The sequence below is a fragment of the Lampris incognitus genome, chromosome 3 (genome assembly GCF_029633865.1).
Source record: "Lampris incognitus isolate fLamInc1 chromosome 3, fLamInc1.hap2, whole genome shotgun sequence".
Taxonomy (NCBI): domain Eukaryota; kingdom Metazoa; phylum Chordata; class Actinopteri; order Lampriformes; family Lampridae; genus Lampris; species Lampris incognitus.
Genome location: NC_079213.1, coordinates 2,419,442 through 2,434,646, shown reverse-complemented (window position 1 = coordinate 2,434,646; position 15,205 = coordinate 2,419,442). Strand labels below are relative to the sequence as shown.

The 15,205-nt window shown below is 43.7% G+C and overlaps 1 protein-coding gene across 1 annotated transcript in view; it reads right to left on the bottom strand.

Annotated features, from left to right (window-relative positions):
* Positions 1–15,205, bottom strand: part of ptprr (protein tyrosine phosphatase receptor type R) — a 59,870-nt gene that overhangs the window by 21,355 nt on the left and 23,310 nt on the right. Inside the window, 3 exon segments of the mRNA XM_056275726.1 lie at positions 2,616–2,700; positions 3,204–3,393; positions 11,653–11,781. Of these exon segments, the coding sequence (XP_056131701.1) occupies positions 2,616–2,700; positions 3,204–3,393; positions 11,653–11,781 (404 nt within the window).

Below are 15,205 nucleotides of genomic sequence, written 5' to 3'. Positions count from 1 at the left end.
GACTTTGTCCTGGGTTTTTTGTGACTTCCTGGATGAGTTGTCGCTGCATCCTTGGAGCAATTTCGGACGGACGGCCACTCCTGGGAAGATTCATCACTGTTTCGAGTTTCCTCCATTTGGAGACAATGGCCCCCACTGTGATTCGCTGGAGTCCCAGAGCCTTAGAAATGGCTTGGTAACCCTTTCCAGACTGATTTATCGCAACATTTTTTTCTCGTCTCTTCTGAAATTTGTTTTGATGGCAGCATAGTGTGCTACTTGTTGAGACCTTGTAGCCTAATTCACATTGACAAGGTTCCATAAAAGTCATGTTTAGATTCAACAGGGCTGGCAGTAATCAAGCCTGGGTGTATCTGCTCTAATTGAATCCAATGAACAAGTTAAATTTGGTTAATTAGTTGATTGAGTAACTAAGGGGGCAATTACTCTTTCACATAGGGTCAGCTGATCATTTAACAACTGTATTTTGTGTTTTCTCGGGTTTTCTTCATCTTATATTTTGTATGAAGATCTGAAACAAGTGTGACAAATAGAGGAAATCAGGAGGGGCACATACTTTTTCACAACACTGTAAGGCATATGCTGGCTGGCTTCATGCAAAAACAAAGGGCAGAATTTTTAGAAAAATTAAGTTTCCTTTATTAACCCCCTTGGGGAAATTCAGTTACTGCAAATTAAGCCATCCCAGCTGTGATCTGTGTAGCTAGGAGCAGTGGGCTGCCACCTTCATGCAGCGCCCGAGGACCAACTCCAGTTTGTTTCCGCTGCCTTGCTCAGAGGCACAGACAGGAGTATTAACCCTAACATGCATGTTTCTTTTTGATGGTGGGGGAAACCGGAGCACCTGGAGAAAACCCACCGCAGACACGAGAACAACATGCAAACTCCACACAGAGGACGACCTGGAATGACAGTTGGACAACCCCAGGGTTCGAAACCAGGACCTTCTTGCTGTGAGGCAACAGCGCTAACCACTGGGCCGCTGTGCCGCCCAGACAACTAGATGACGTATATTTAGAATAGAATGGCAATCAATTTGAATAATAAATCAAAAATAAAGCTAAGCAGGCTTGTATATACTGTATATTGTATACCTGCATATTCAGTCGTGTCCACCTGCCTCATGTATATAAAATAACCTGTTAACATATTTATTCCAGCATTTTGCACTCCGCAACATCGTGCTATTGTCTTCCTGCTATAGTGTCATTGTTCTTTTTCATTTTATAATATACTTTTTATATACATCTATATTTGTACATAGTAGTTACATGTTTATGTTTACCTTGTTGTCTTTCAGCTGTACGTCTACTCTACGAATGTACACGGAGAGCAATGGAGGGACCAGAGTGAAATTCCCTGTATGTGTGGGCCTACACAAACTTGGCCAAGTAACTAATTCTGGACCCTCTATCGTTCTGCTATTAGATAACGCTCAACTCTCCCCCTTTGTCAGAAAACACCGACTGCCTCTGGAGTCCTGTTTCTGCTACTACATCGACCCAGTTTCCAACAGCAAACATTTCATTCACTAGACTCCTCTCTTCATGCACCTCTGGGGAAATTATCCCAAAATAAGAGTTTGTGTTTCCAGATAAGTGAGGTGTCGTTTCAGATGCAGTCATCTCTGACTGCTCCGAGGACAGCGCTGTACCTCCGATGTGGGAAAGCATCTGCAATGTCTGGAGAAAGGAACCAGAAGATTGACAGCTACTCTTAGTGTGCATTCCGTTCCCCTGATTGGCCGGAAGGAAGGACCACCCTGCACCCCCCCTTTTTTTTTTTTACTGTTTCAATAACCCTGCCCCTTTCAGCCTGGAACAGGAAGAGCAAGGAGCCAAAGAATGGAAACCGCTAACTAACACGCTCTGTGTGTGTGTGTGTGTGTGTGTGTGTGTGTGTGTGTGTGTGTGTGTGTGTGTGTGTGTGTGTGTGTGTGTGTGTGTGTGTGTGTTACATAATGTCTTAATAAGGCCAACTTCTTGACTATCAGAGTAAAAGAACATGCTGTGCTCTGACAAGAGCACAACGTGGGAAGAGTGTGTGCTTGCATTTTTCCACACTTAGGAAGTAGATTGCAATGTGTGTGTGTGTGTGTGTGTGTGTGTTTGTGTCTGTGTGTGTTTAGTTTAGGGACAGCAGAAAGAATACCCAACCTGGGTTGTTAATTTTAAGTTTAAACCCCTCCCATATAGTTAAGGACTTCCTGGTTAAACAGGATTTAGACATAAATCCCGATGAAGTCATTACTTCTTAGCAACTACAGAATTTAGCAAAGTGGGACTGGCTGTTAGCTCTAATGAGGGAACCTGTTAGTCTATTATAACTACAAAAACCATCTCTGAGTCTAACTGGGATTCTGATAAAACAGCATTTGTCAGACGTGACAGAATCTATTTTAAATGACAGTAGATCAGCAGGTGATCTCCTGATGAGGACCAGGATGAAGCGGTGGGCTGCAGCAGCAGATGATACACATGATACAGCCAAAAGAAGAAGGGACGTGGACACAGAACACACCAGTGTCAAAGCACAGTAACTGTTTGCCATTCTGTAGCTCACAATTAACCTTCATCCTAAACACACACACACACACACACACACACAGAACTCACTGGGCAGGATGGTTTTATATCTGTTCTTGGTTCCATGGCTTGGGATGTCCAGTTCCTTAGGATCAACAAAATTCATGGGAATTTCCTATGATGGGGGGAGAGAGAGAGAGAGAGAGAGAGAGAGAGAGAGAGAGAGAGAGAGAGAGAGAGAGAGAGAGAGAGAGAGAGAGAGAGAGAGACACACACACACACACAACAAAACAACCAAAAAAAAACAAAAAAAAAAACAAGGACATTAAACACAACAGTTAGTTTCATCAGCCAGACAGATATACAGACAGATACACAGACAGAGACAGGCAGACAGACAGAGAGAGACACAGACAGACAGAGAGAGAGAGACAGGCAGACAGACAGACAGCGAGAGAGAGACAGACAGGCAGGCAGGCAGGCAGACAGACAGACAGACAGACAGACAGACAGAGAGGGAATTGGTAAGACATTTTCAGAGGAATTCAAAATGACTGCACCTCTGACTCAGACTTGTTCACAGGACAAGTAAGTTTTGTTCTCCATGATAACAACTTAATGTGTGTGCAAAAATAACATAATTGTGTGTGGACAACAAAATAATTGCACCCTACTCACTGCAAACTCGGCATGCAACGTGTGTGTGTTCCTGATGACATCACGGAGCTGCTGGCGAGTCATTGGCCGGCCAGCAGAAAGCAGGAAGTCCCGGGCTGCTGCCTCTCTGGGTGTTACCATGGCAACACTGAGGGGCTCCACAGAGCCCAAAGCTGACATGTCTAACACCAGCGATACATTAGAGCCACGCCTGCAGACAGACAGACAGATAAATAGCTAGATAGACAGACAGACAGGAATCAGGAACACTTTATTTTTCATTTCATGCACTTCTGCACATGAAATGAAATGAAATATGATTTGCCCCAGCCCACGGCAGTGCGACACAAAGACAAAAACACATATCCAAAAACTACAAGAACTACAAGAACACACATGCTAACACATATATCCAAACTAAACAAAAAAAAAAAAACAATCTTTTTTTTTAAAATCACTGTCCAAGGGAACAAACACCAGCCAGGATGACTGTCAGAACTGCTGGTCTGCATGGGCTAGCAGTCAGCTTAGCCTGCCCCGCTTCCGTGTCCTGTCAGACCGCACTCGGTGTTATCAGAACTGCTGGTCTGCATGGGCTAGCAGCTAGCTTAGCCTGCCCTGCGGCCATGTCCTGTCAGACCGCACTCACAGTGTTATCAGAATTGCTGGTCTGCATGGGCTAGCAGTTAGCTTAGCCTGCCCCACTTCCATGTCCTGTCAGACTGCCTCGGTGTTATCAGAATTACCGGTCTACATGGGCTAGCAGTTAGCTTAGCCTGCCCCGTTTCCGCATCCTGTCAACCGCCCTCGGTGTTTCCTCCTCGTGCACAGCTCCACGCAGGGCCGTGGTCCTTGGGGCCACCGGAGGCAGCAGACCAGGCTCCCGCAGCCGATCCAACGCTAGCTCTCCCAGCCAAACACCCTCGACACACCTCCCCGCACTCCACATGAAAAAACCAAAAACAGGCGAGGCCTTCGCCAGACCGCCCTCGGTGTTATCGGAACTGCCGGTCTGCATGGGCTAGCAGTTAGCTTAGCCTGCCCTGCTTCCGCTTCCTGTCAGACCGCCCTTGGTGTTACCTCTTCGGGCACAGCTCCAGGCAGAGCCGTGGTCCCCAGGCCCACAGGACATAGCAGACCAGCCAATCCAGCACCAGCTCTGCCAGCCATCAAACGAAGACAAACTTAGACGCAGATTTAGACAAAGACACTTCCTGGACAGTACTGGGTGAGGCCACCGCAAACATGAATTCGCGCTGCCATCTTCTCACACCAGAAGTGGGAAGACGGACGGACGGACGGACGGACGGACGGACGGACGGACGGACGGACAGACAGACAGACAGACAGACAGACAGACAGACAGACAGACAGACAGACAGACAGACAGACAGACAGACAGACAGACAGACAGACAGACAGACAGACAGACAGACAGACAGACAGACAGACAGACAGACAGACAGACAGACAGATAGATAGATAGATAGATAGATAGATAGATAGATAGATAGATAGATAGATAGATAGATAGATAGATAGATAGATAGATAGATAGATAGATAGATAGATAGATAGATAGATAGATAGATAGATAGATAGATAGATAGATAGATAGATAGATAGATAGATAGATCACTCCAGCTTTGTCCTGCTGATTATATCAGTCACTTGTGTGTTATGTGTTTCATTGTATTATGTTGTATTGCACTGCATTGTATTGTATTGTACTGTGGTGTATGTATTGTTGTGTATTTTAGTGTTATTGTATTGTGTTGTGGTGTACCACATCTGTTTTTATTTTTTGCTTTGTCTTGCCTAGGGACAACGGATGTAAATTAGCAGTACTGCTACAATCCGGCATGTTTAACTGTGTATCTGCGATACCAATGTTCATTAATATGCACTGTCCCTATTCAAATAAAGATTTAAAAAAATAGATAGATAGATAGATAGATAGATAGATAGATAGATAGATAGATAGATAGATAGATAGATAGATAGATAGATAGATAGATAGATAGATAGATAGATAGATAGATAGATAGACAGACAGATAGATACATACATACATACATACATACATATACTCAACCCAATGAGGATAAGTCTTAAGAGGGGAGGGGGTTAAAAGATTAGAAATGTTTTGAATACTAAAATGCTGGACAGATAATCACACACACACACACAGTCCTTTGTGTTTACCCTGGCCCAATCACAGAGTCCGGATTTTGTCCCAGAATTGTAGAACAATGGCATCATCATCATCATCATCATCAACCACAACAACAACAAAAGGTAGAACAGTTTCTGACTGGCATACAGCCAGATGGTTGTTAGTGGAGGTTGTGTCCAGGCGTGCAGATTGAGATGCAGAGCAGATCAAAGCGACAGAATCCAGTCCAGTCCATTTTAAGCATAAATTCAGATTTTTTAAAGTCAGCGTCAGTTTGACTGACAATAAAGTTCACCAACAACCTTTTTTCTACATTCTAAACAATGCAACAGCTGAAGACAAACCAGTGTTTTCCCCATGAAGGACTGACATGAACGGAGACGAGGGAGACTTGATAAAACACGTGTGAATCATGTACTGAACCTGCAGGTTCATTTCTTCACCAATACTACATTTCATCATAGATGAATTTGTCACGGTTGTGTTTTTCTGTTCCTGCCCTGCCTTACTCACCTGTTCCCCATTTCCCTGATTGGCTCCCCATGTATATATTCTACGTATATATTTCATGTATATATTCCATGTATATAATATATATATATATTTCATGTATATATTCCATGTATATAAAATATATATATTTCATGTATATGTTCCATGTATACGCTCTCTTTCTTCGGCAGTCCATTGAAACGATGATGACTGATGCAGTTTAAGCTTGGCAAGCACGCCTGTGGGCCATCAGGCCCGCATTAGAGTGACAATATTGTCCACATTTGTCACAGATGAATGTTGTTTGAGTTGGTCTGTTGTGTCTTGCATGGTGGGCCTTATCATAGGCTTCTTGTCTCTTTTGTTCAACAGCTGTTCTCGATCCCCTACTGTGGAGCGCCATCTCTGTCTATCCAGGGCCACTGTCTCCCAACTGGAGTCATCTGGAGTCATCAGCAGATCTTCACGTGGCGCTTGAGCACATCTTTGAAGCGTAGCTTCTGGCCTCCCTGCTTTTCCCTGGCACAGCTCCCCGCAGAAAACCTCTTTTGGTAGGCAGTTGTCTGGCATTCTTCTCATGTGGCCGGCCCATCTGAGCTGGGAGGTTGTTATTAGGGCTTCAACACTGACAGCACCAGCACTCAGTAGTCTTCAGAGTTGCTCCATTAACCAAAATACTGGGCTGACCTTCTTCGGGGCTTTTCTGAAGGGGAGGCTGGTACAGAAGCTCTGTTTTGGAGATGTTGATCTTCAGTCCAAAGAGGGTAGCCGCTGAAGAGAAGCAGTCTACTATTTCTTGCATTTCTCCAGGATCATTGGCAACCAGAGCTTAGTCATCCGCATGGAAAAGCTCTCAAACACAGCGTTCTCTTGTTTTGGTAGACGCCTTGAGTCTTGCAAGACTGTAGAGGTTTCCATCTGTTCGGGTCCTGATGTACAAGCCACCTCTCAAGTTGGCTGACACTGTTTCTAGGACTGCAGCGAGATATAACGTGAATAGGGTCGGTGCAAGCACACATCCCTGCTTCACTCCATGCTTAATGTTGAAAGCATCGCTGACGTCTCCTCCAATTGATACTTTCCCTGTCATATCATCGTGGAAAAGTCTGATGATGCTGATCAGTTTCTGGGGGCAGCAGTAAGTCTCTAGCACTTTCCACAGTGTCTCTCTATTAACAGTGTCAAACGCTTTTGAAAAGTCCACAAAAACAACGCAAAGTGGCTGGTGCTGTTCGGTCACTTTCTTTTGGAGTTGTCTCAGGGTGACGATCATGTCTGTGGTAGATCTACCAGATCTGAAACCACAGTGGCTTTCAGGTAAGACTTCTTCTGAAAGGATCTTTATCAGGTTGTATATTTTGTGTATATATTCCATGTATATATTTCACGTGTATATTCCCTCCTGGTTGCCCTGGCTCATTGTCGGGTTATAAGCGAAACATTGCCCTTGTTAGTTCATGTTGGCCTGGTGCTTCATTCCTTCCCTGTGTTTTTGTACCTATTGATCAGTTCAGTAAGTACCCAGTCTTCATTAAAGCCTTGCTTTATCCCAGCCTGTCTCCGCTGCCTGCATTTGGGTCCTGTTCCTGCTCTCCCTGTGATAGTATCGGGACAGAACTAGGATTTAGTTACAGTCTCATCAGGTTGTGGATATTCTGTTGTAATGTTCATAAAACGACCAAACTGATGGTAACGGATAAGTGATGCGTCGCTAATGAAGCTGAGGTGTTGGGGGGTCCACCTCACCTCGCTACGTGTCGGCTTACTTCCTCCACAGGATACTGCTACTTCCTGTCTGTCTAATTGCTGACTGGCCGCCATCCCCAGCGAACCACACGTACACACACACACACACACACACACCATCCTGTTCTCACTTCAAGACAAGCTTTGTATTGGCCATCTTCTCCAAAACAAACACGTGTGTGTGTGTGTGATGTGTACCACATGTGTAAAGAGGTCAGTCTTCAGGCCTGCCTGTAGACTGACCTCTTGGCTTCTGAACATGCAAACGTGTTCTCATTCAAACATAAAGCAGACACCGTGCTGGGAGAAGAGGGGGTTCAGACAGGGGTTAACTTGCTCAAGAGAACTTTGATAGAGACACACCAATGGGACCTTGTAATCGGACTTGAACCCAGGACCTTCTGGTTATGCAACAACCCATATAGAAAATGTAAGACCACCCAAGAAAAAACAGCAGGATGTCCTGGTGGTCAACGAGGGCACAGGGGAACAGACACACCTCGCCCTAACAATGCAAAGCATCCTACAAAACGTATGTATTTCACACACACACACACACACACACACACACACACACACACACACACCTCTTCAGTTGAGTATACAGGTCAAGCACCTCTCGTTGGGGCAGTCCCTAAAACAAAATCCCACAGCAGCACTTGTACTTTGGTCAGAAGATTCTAAATGGAGATATACATTTAAGCCGAGCAAGACTTCCTACTGGATGATTGGATTTATATGAAGTATGTGTGACAACCTAATTAATCATCGGCCATTATCTTGTTATTTCTGGCACCGTGCACAAAGGAAACAACTTCAACAAGACGACTGACTGGCTTTACATAAACCTGGAGCCAGGAAGCTCTCAGCTATGTACATACACTACCGTTCAAAAGTTTGGGATCACCCAAACAATTTTGTGTTTTCCATGAAAAGTCACACTTATTCACCACCATATGTTGTGAAATGAATAGAAAATAGAGTCAAGATATTGACAAGGTTAGAAATAATGATTTTTATTTGAAATAAGATTTTTTTTACATTAAACTTTGCTTTCGTCAAAGAATCCTCCATTTGCAGCAATTACAGCATTGCAGACCTTTGGCATTCTAGCTGTTAATTTGTTGAGGTAATCTGGAGAAATTGCACCCCACGCTTCCAGAAGCAGCTCCCACAAGTTGGATTGGTTGGATGGGCACTTCTTTGAGCAGATTGAGTTTCTGGAGCATCACATTTGTGGGGTCAATTAAACGCTCAAAATGGCCAGAAAAAGAGAACTTTCATCTGAAACTCGACAGTCTATTCTTGTTCTTAGAAATGAAGGCTATTCCATGCGAGAAATTGCTAAGAAATTGAAGATTTCCTACACCGGTGTGTACTACTCCCTTCAGAGGACAGCACAAACAGGCTCTAACAGGTACTATTTAATGAAGATGCCAGTTGGGGACCTGTGAGGCGTCTGTTTCTCAAACTAGAGACTCTAATGTACTTATCTTCTTGCTCAGTTGTGCAACGCGGCCTCCCACTTCTTTTTCTACTCTGGTTAGAGCCTGTTTGTGCTGTCCTCTGAAGGGAGTAGTACACACCGGTGTAGGAAATCTTCAATTTCTTAGCAATTTCTCGCATGGAATAGCCTTCATTTCTAAGAACAAGAATAGACTGTCGAGTTTCAGATGAAAGTTCTCTTTTTCTGGCCATTTTGAGCGTTTAATTGACCCCACAAATGTGATGCTCCAGAAACTCAATCTGCTCAAAGAAGTGCCCATCCAACCAATCCAACTTGTGGGAGCTGCTTCTGGAAGCGTGGGGTGCAATTTCTCCAGATTACCTCAACAAATTAACAGCTAGAATGCCAAAGGTCTGCAATGCTGTAATTGCTGCAAATGGAGGATTCTTTGACGAAAGCAAAGTTTGATGTAAAAAAAATCTTATTTCAAATACAAATCATTATTTCTAACCTTGTCAGTGTCTTGACTCTATTTTCTATTCATTTCACAACATATGGTGGTGAATAAGTGTGACTTTTCATGGAAAACACAAAATTGTTTGGGTGATCCCAAACTTTTGAACGGTAGTGTAGGTATCACTCATGCATCAAGCAACACATGCACACTGAATAACACACATCCATACTGAATAACACACATCCATACTGAATAACATCCACACTAAATAACATCCATTCTGAATAACACACATCCATACTGAATAACACCCACCTATACTGAATAACACACATCAACACTGAATGACATCCATACTGAATAACACACATCCATACTGAACAACATCCATACTGAATAACACACATCCATACTGAATAACACACATCCATACTGAATAACATCCACACTAAATAACATCCATTCTGAATAACACACATCCATACTGAATAACACCCACCTATACTGAATAACACACATCAACACTGAATGACATCCATACTGAATAACACACATCCATACTGAACAACATCCATACTGAATAACACAAATCCATACTGAATAACACACATCCATACTGAATAACACCCATACTGAATAACACACATCCATACTGAATAACATCCATACTGAATAACATCCATTCTGAATAACACACATCCATACTGAATAACACCCACCTATACTGAATAACACACATCAACACTGAATGACATCCATACTGAATAACACACATCCATACTGAACAACATCCATACTGAATAACACAAATCCATACTGAATAACACACATCCATACTGAATAACACCCATACTGAATAACACACATCCATACTGAATAACATCCATACTGAATAACATCCATTCTGAATAACACACATCCATACTGAATAACACCCACCTATACTGAATAACACACATCCACACTGAATGACATCCATACTGAATAACACACATCCATACTGAATAACACCCACCTATACTGAATAACACACATCCACACTGAATGACATCCATACTGAATAACACACATCCATACTGAATAACACCCACCTATACTGAATAACACACATCCACACTGAATGACATCCATACTGAATAACACACATCCATACTGAACAACATCCATACTGAATAACACCCATGTGGAATAACACACATCCATACTGAATAACATCCATACTGAATAACACACATCCATACTGAACAACATCCATACTGAATAACACACATCCATACTGAACAACATCCATACTGAATAACACCCATGCAGAATAACACACATCCATACTGGATAACATCCATACTGAATAACACACATCCATACTGAACAACATCCATACTGAATAACACACATCCATACTGAATAACACACATCCATACTGAATAACATCCATACTTGAATAACACCCATACTGAATAACACACATCTATACCGAATAACACCCTTACTGAATAACACACATCCATACTGAATAACACACATCCATACTGAATAACACAGTTTGTCTATCACCGAACCACTGAGTAAGCCAATCATTCTTCTGTCTTACTCAAGCAGCTGAACGTCAATAGGGAGGGTTTATCTGTATCCATCTGTGTGTGTGTGTGTGTGCACGCGTGTGTCTGTCTGTCTGTGTCTTTCTGTCTGTCTGTCTCTGTCTTAGTGTCTGTGTGTCTCTGTATCTATGTGTCTGTCTGTGTGTCTGTGTCTGTCAGTGTGTGTGTCTCTGTCTGTGTGTCTGTCTGTCTGTCTGTCTCTGTCTTAGTGTCTGTGTGTCTCTGTATCTATGTGTCTGTCTGTGTGTCTGTCTGTGTGTCTGTCAGTGTGTGTGTCTGTCTGTCTGTCTCTGTCTTAGTGTCTGTGTGTCTCTGTATCTATGTGTCTGTCTGTGTGTCTGTGTCTGTCTGTGTGTCTGTCAGTGTGTGTGTCTCTGTCTGTGTGTCTGTCTGTCTGTCTGTCTGTCTCTGTCTTAGTGTCTGTGTGTCTCTGTATCTATGTGTCTGTCTGTGTGTCTGTGTCTGTCTGTGTGTCTGTCAGTGTGTGTGTCTCTGTCTGTGTGTCAGTCTGTATTCATCTATCTTGCTGTATGTGTCTGTCTGAGTGTCCTCACCTCTCTTGCAGTCCTGCAGCGGGTTTCATCCTGAAAGGGGAGGGGCAGGGCTTCAGCTCGTTATTGGTGATTGACGGGGCAGCAGCCGCCTGGAGGGCTTGTACGTTGGCGTTGCCGACGGGGGCGGGGCTAGGAGCAGACGATGTGGATTGGTTAATTAGTGTCAGAGCAGTCTCATATTGACCACAGAGGTGATGTCTGGATGGGAATGTGATATATTTACATGGTTTATGTCTTGTCAGTCTGTGATATAATCTATATCAAATCAGACGGTAGTCAATACTATCTAGAAGGAAAGATTTCGGAGACAAATCACCTAATTAGACCTTAACAGTGGAATGAACATTATTTCTGTTTTTCTGAAGCATTATGTGACTGATATATATCAACAGAGGGCGCTATTGTGATTCAGAGCCACAACAACAAGTCACCAGATGCCATTCGATCCGCTCTGTTTACAACAAGTCGTTTAACATGTGCATCCCTGTTTATTCTCATCACACTAACTTAACTCAACCTAAACGTCTGCTCTTTTGCATCCCAGCACAGGATGTTGATTTAATTTTAAATCACACTGATACAGGACCCAGAGTACCCTGAGATGCTCTACATGACACTTACAAAAAAAAAAAAAAAAGAAACTCATGGTTGGTGTTGGAATGTGGTTGAGATATTAAATAAGGAGCCAGAAAGGAGTCGCCTCTTGCTGCATTTATAAACAGAAGCCTGTAGTGTATAACGAGTTGTGTCTATTCCGGTTTGTAGTTGTTATTCAAGTTCCTGAACAGCAGAGGGCAGCACCCAGATAGAAATTTACACAATATCTTTAAGGCATGGGACTAAAGATCATAAGAGGAAAAAAAAAAAAAATTCTGCACCTCATGCAATTACCATTATCCAACCATTATCTGGAATAAATGTACTTAAAACGTTTATTATAGATATATTTATACATTCATATTGATTCAGATGTGAACCTTTTTTTTTTTGGACCCCCCCCCCTCCTTTTTTTTTTCTTCCCCCAATTGTATCCGGCAGATTACCCCAGTCTTCCGAGCCGTCCTGGTCTCTGCTCCACCTCCTCTGCTGATCCAGGGAGGGCTGCAGACTACCACATGCCTCCTCCCATACATGTGGAGTCACCAGCCGCTTCTTTTCACCCGACAGTGAGGAGTTTCACCAGGGGGACGTAGCGTGTGGGAGGATCACGCTATTCCCCTCAGTCCCCCCCCCCAGTTACCGAACAGGCGCCCCGACCTACCAGAAGAGGCGCTAGTGCAGCAACCAGGACACATACCCACATCTGGCTTCCACCCGCAGACACGGCCAATTGTGTCTGTAGACGCCCGACCAAGCTGGAAGTAAAATGGGGGTTCGAACCGGCAATCCCCGTGTTGGTAGGCAATGGAATAGACTGCCATGCTACCCAGACACCCCCTCAACTGTGAAATCTGTGTGTTGATATTATGTGACGTAAAATGAGATTGTATGAACAAAAGAGCCATTTCTTCATGACATCTACCCTAAAGAAAAAAACCCTGAATTAATCACAACAACCACTGACTTAATCCCCACCATCATTAAAAGGGGAAGAGGAGACATATATTTAGTTGGTTATATTTACCTGCATACTAAAGATGGCCGCTGTGAGGCTTGCCCAGGTACCTGCTCTGCTGCAGTGTCTTGCACTTTTGTCTATGGTTTATGTCAGAAGAGCACCATGTCTATGGAAACACAACCGTGAGGAGCTGCTGTACATCAGGAGGACTACATTTGGTAATTTGGGACTATCTGCCAACATTTCCGCCAACATTCCAGATGATATACTGGTTGTAAACAACTCTGGATTGCGACCCTGGGGAAATACACCTATCACAGGGAGATGGAGAACAGGGGTGCTCTCCAGGTTCAGGAGACAGCCCTATCAGCCCCCCACTACCGACACTGACCTCCTCCAACATGCGATTCCTCAACAATAAAATGGATGAACTTTTGTCTTTAACACAAACCGACAGAGACTACAGAGACTGCTCAGCCTTCTGCTCTACCGAGGCATGACTGGATCAACCGGTCCCTGTTCAAGCGGTAACCACTACCACCACCGCGGCTTCAGTATCATCAGAGCCGCCAGGTCAGTCAAAGTACCTCACAAGTCAAAAGGTGGGGGTATTTGTCTCATGGTCAATCAGCGCTGGTGTAACAACACAACAATCCTTCATCACTACTCGCTTAAGATCTTGAATTCATCAGTTTGAAGTGGAGACCATATTACCTTCCGAGAGAGTTCACTTCAATTGTATTATTTAGTGTTTACATTCCACCACAAGCTAATGCTAACACAGCCATTAGCTAACTCTCACGACATATTTCCTCTGTTCATAGCTCCAACCCTGACACGTCTGTCATTGAGTTAGGTGATTTCAACCATACAAATCTGTCCCCCAAACTACTGAACTATGAGCAACAAGTCACTTGCCATAGCAGAGAAAACAAAACATTGGATCACTGCTACATCTCAATTTCGAATGCTTACCGTGCATTTCCGAGGGTTCCACTGGGGAAGTCCAACCATGTTGTGTTACTCCTCACCCCCAAATACAGACAAAAGCTTAAATCCATCAAACAAACAATAAATTCTATCAGGTCCTGGTCCTTGGATGCCACTGAAACACTTCAAGGGTGCTTTGAATTCTGATTTAGTGCAGCTTGTGACTCGCTCGATGAACTCACAGACACAGTGACATCATACATCAAGTTCTACAAGGAAATGTACATCCCTACCAAAACAGTGACACTGTATGGCAATAACAAAACCCTGGTTCTCCAAAGAATTACACGTCCTACACCAAGAAAAGAACTGGGCGTACAAAAACACAAACAGGGATCAGTACAGAGCAGCCAAGTATAAGTTGCGTGCTGCAATAAGAAAAGCAAAGTCAAAGCTACGCATCAGTCCTGCTTTGTTGAGCCACTGTGCAGTACAATTGGCCCCAATATTTTCCACTGTATTTAACACCTCTCTAAGCCAATGTACTGTCCCACAGTGCTTCAAACTCTCTACCATCATTCCTTTGCCAAAGTCTTCAAAGATCACCTGCCTCAATGACTTCAGACCAGTTGCCCTGACATCTGTGGCCATGAAAGCATTTGAGCGCATCATTCTACCATACTTGGAATCTTGCACCTCCCCAATGATGGACCCATATATCAATTTGCCTATCAAGCCAACTGGTCTGTTCAGGATGCAGTTAGCATAGCCCTTCACCATGCCCTGCAACACCTGGAATCACCAAACACCTACACATGCATCCTGTTCATAGACTAGTTCCGCCTTCAACTCCATCACCGCACTCAAACTCTTTACCATACTCTTGGATGTGAACATTGACCCAGCCATATGCCAATGGATTCAGAGCTTCCTGTGGAACAGGCCACAGAGGGTGAAGGTTAATAACCTAACCTCACACCCTCTTACCCTCAGTACAGGTGCTCCTCAGGGCTGTGTTCTCTCCCCCTGGTTCTTCTCACTTTACACCACTCACTTTACCTCCAT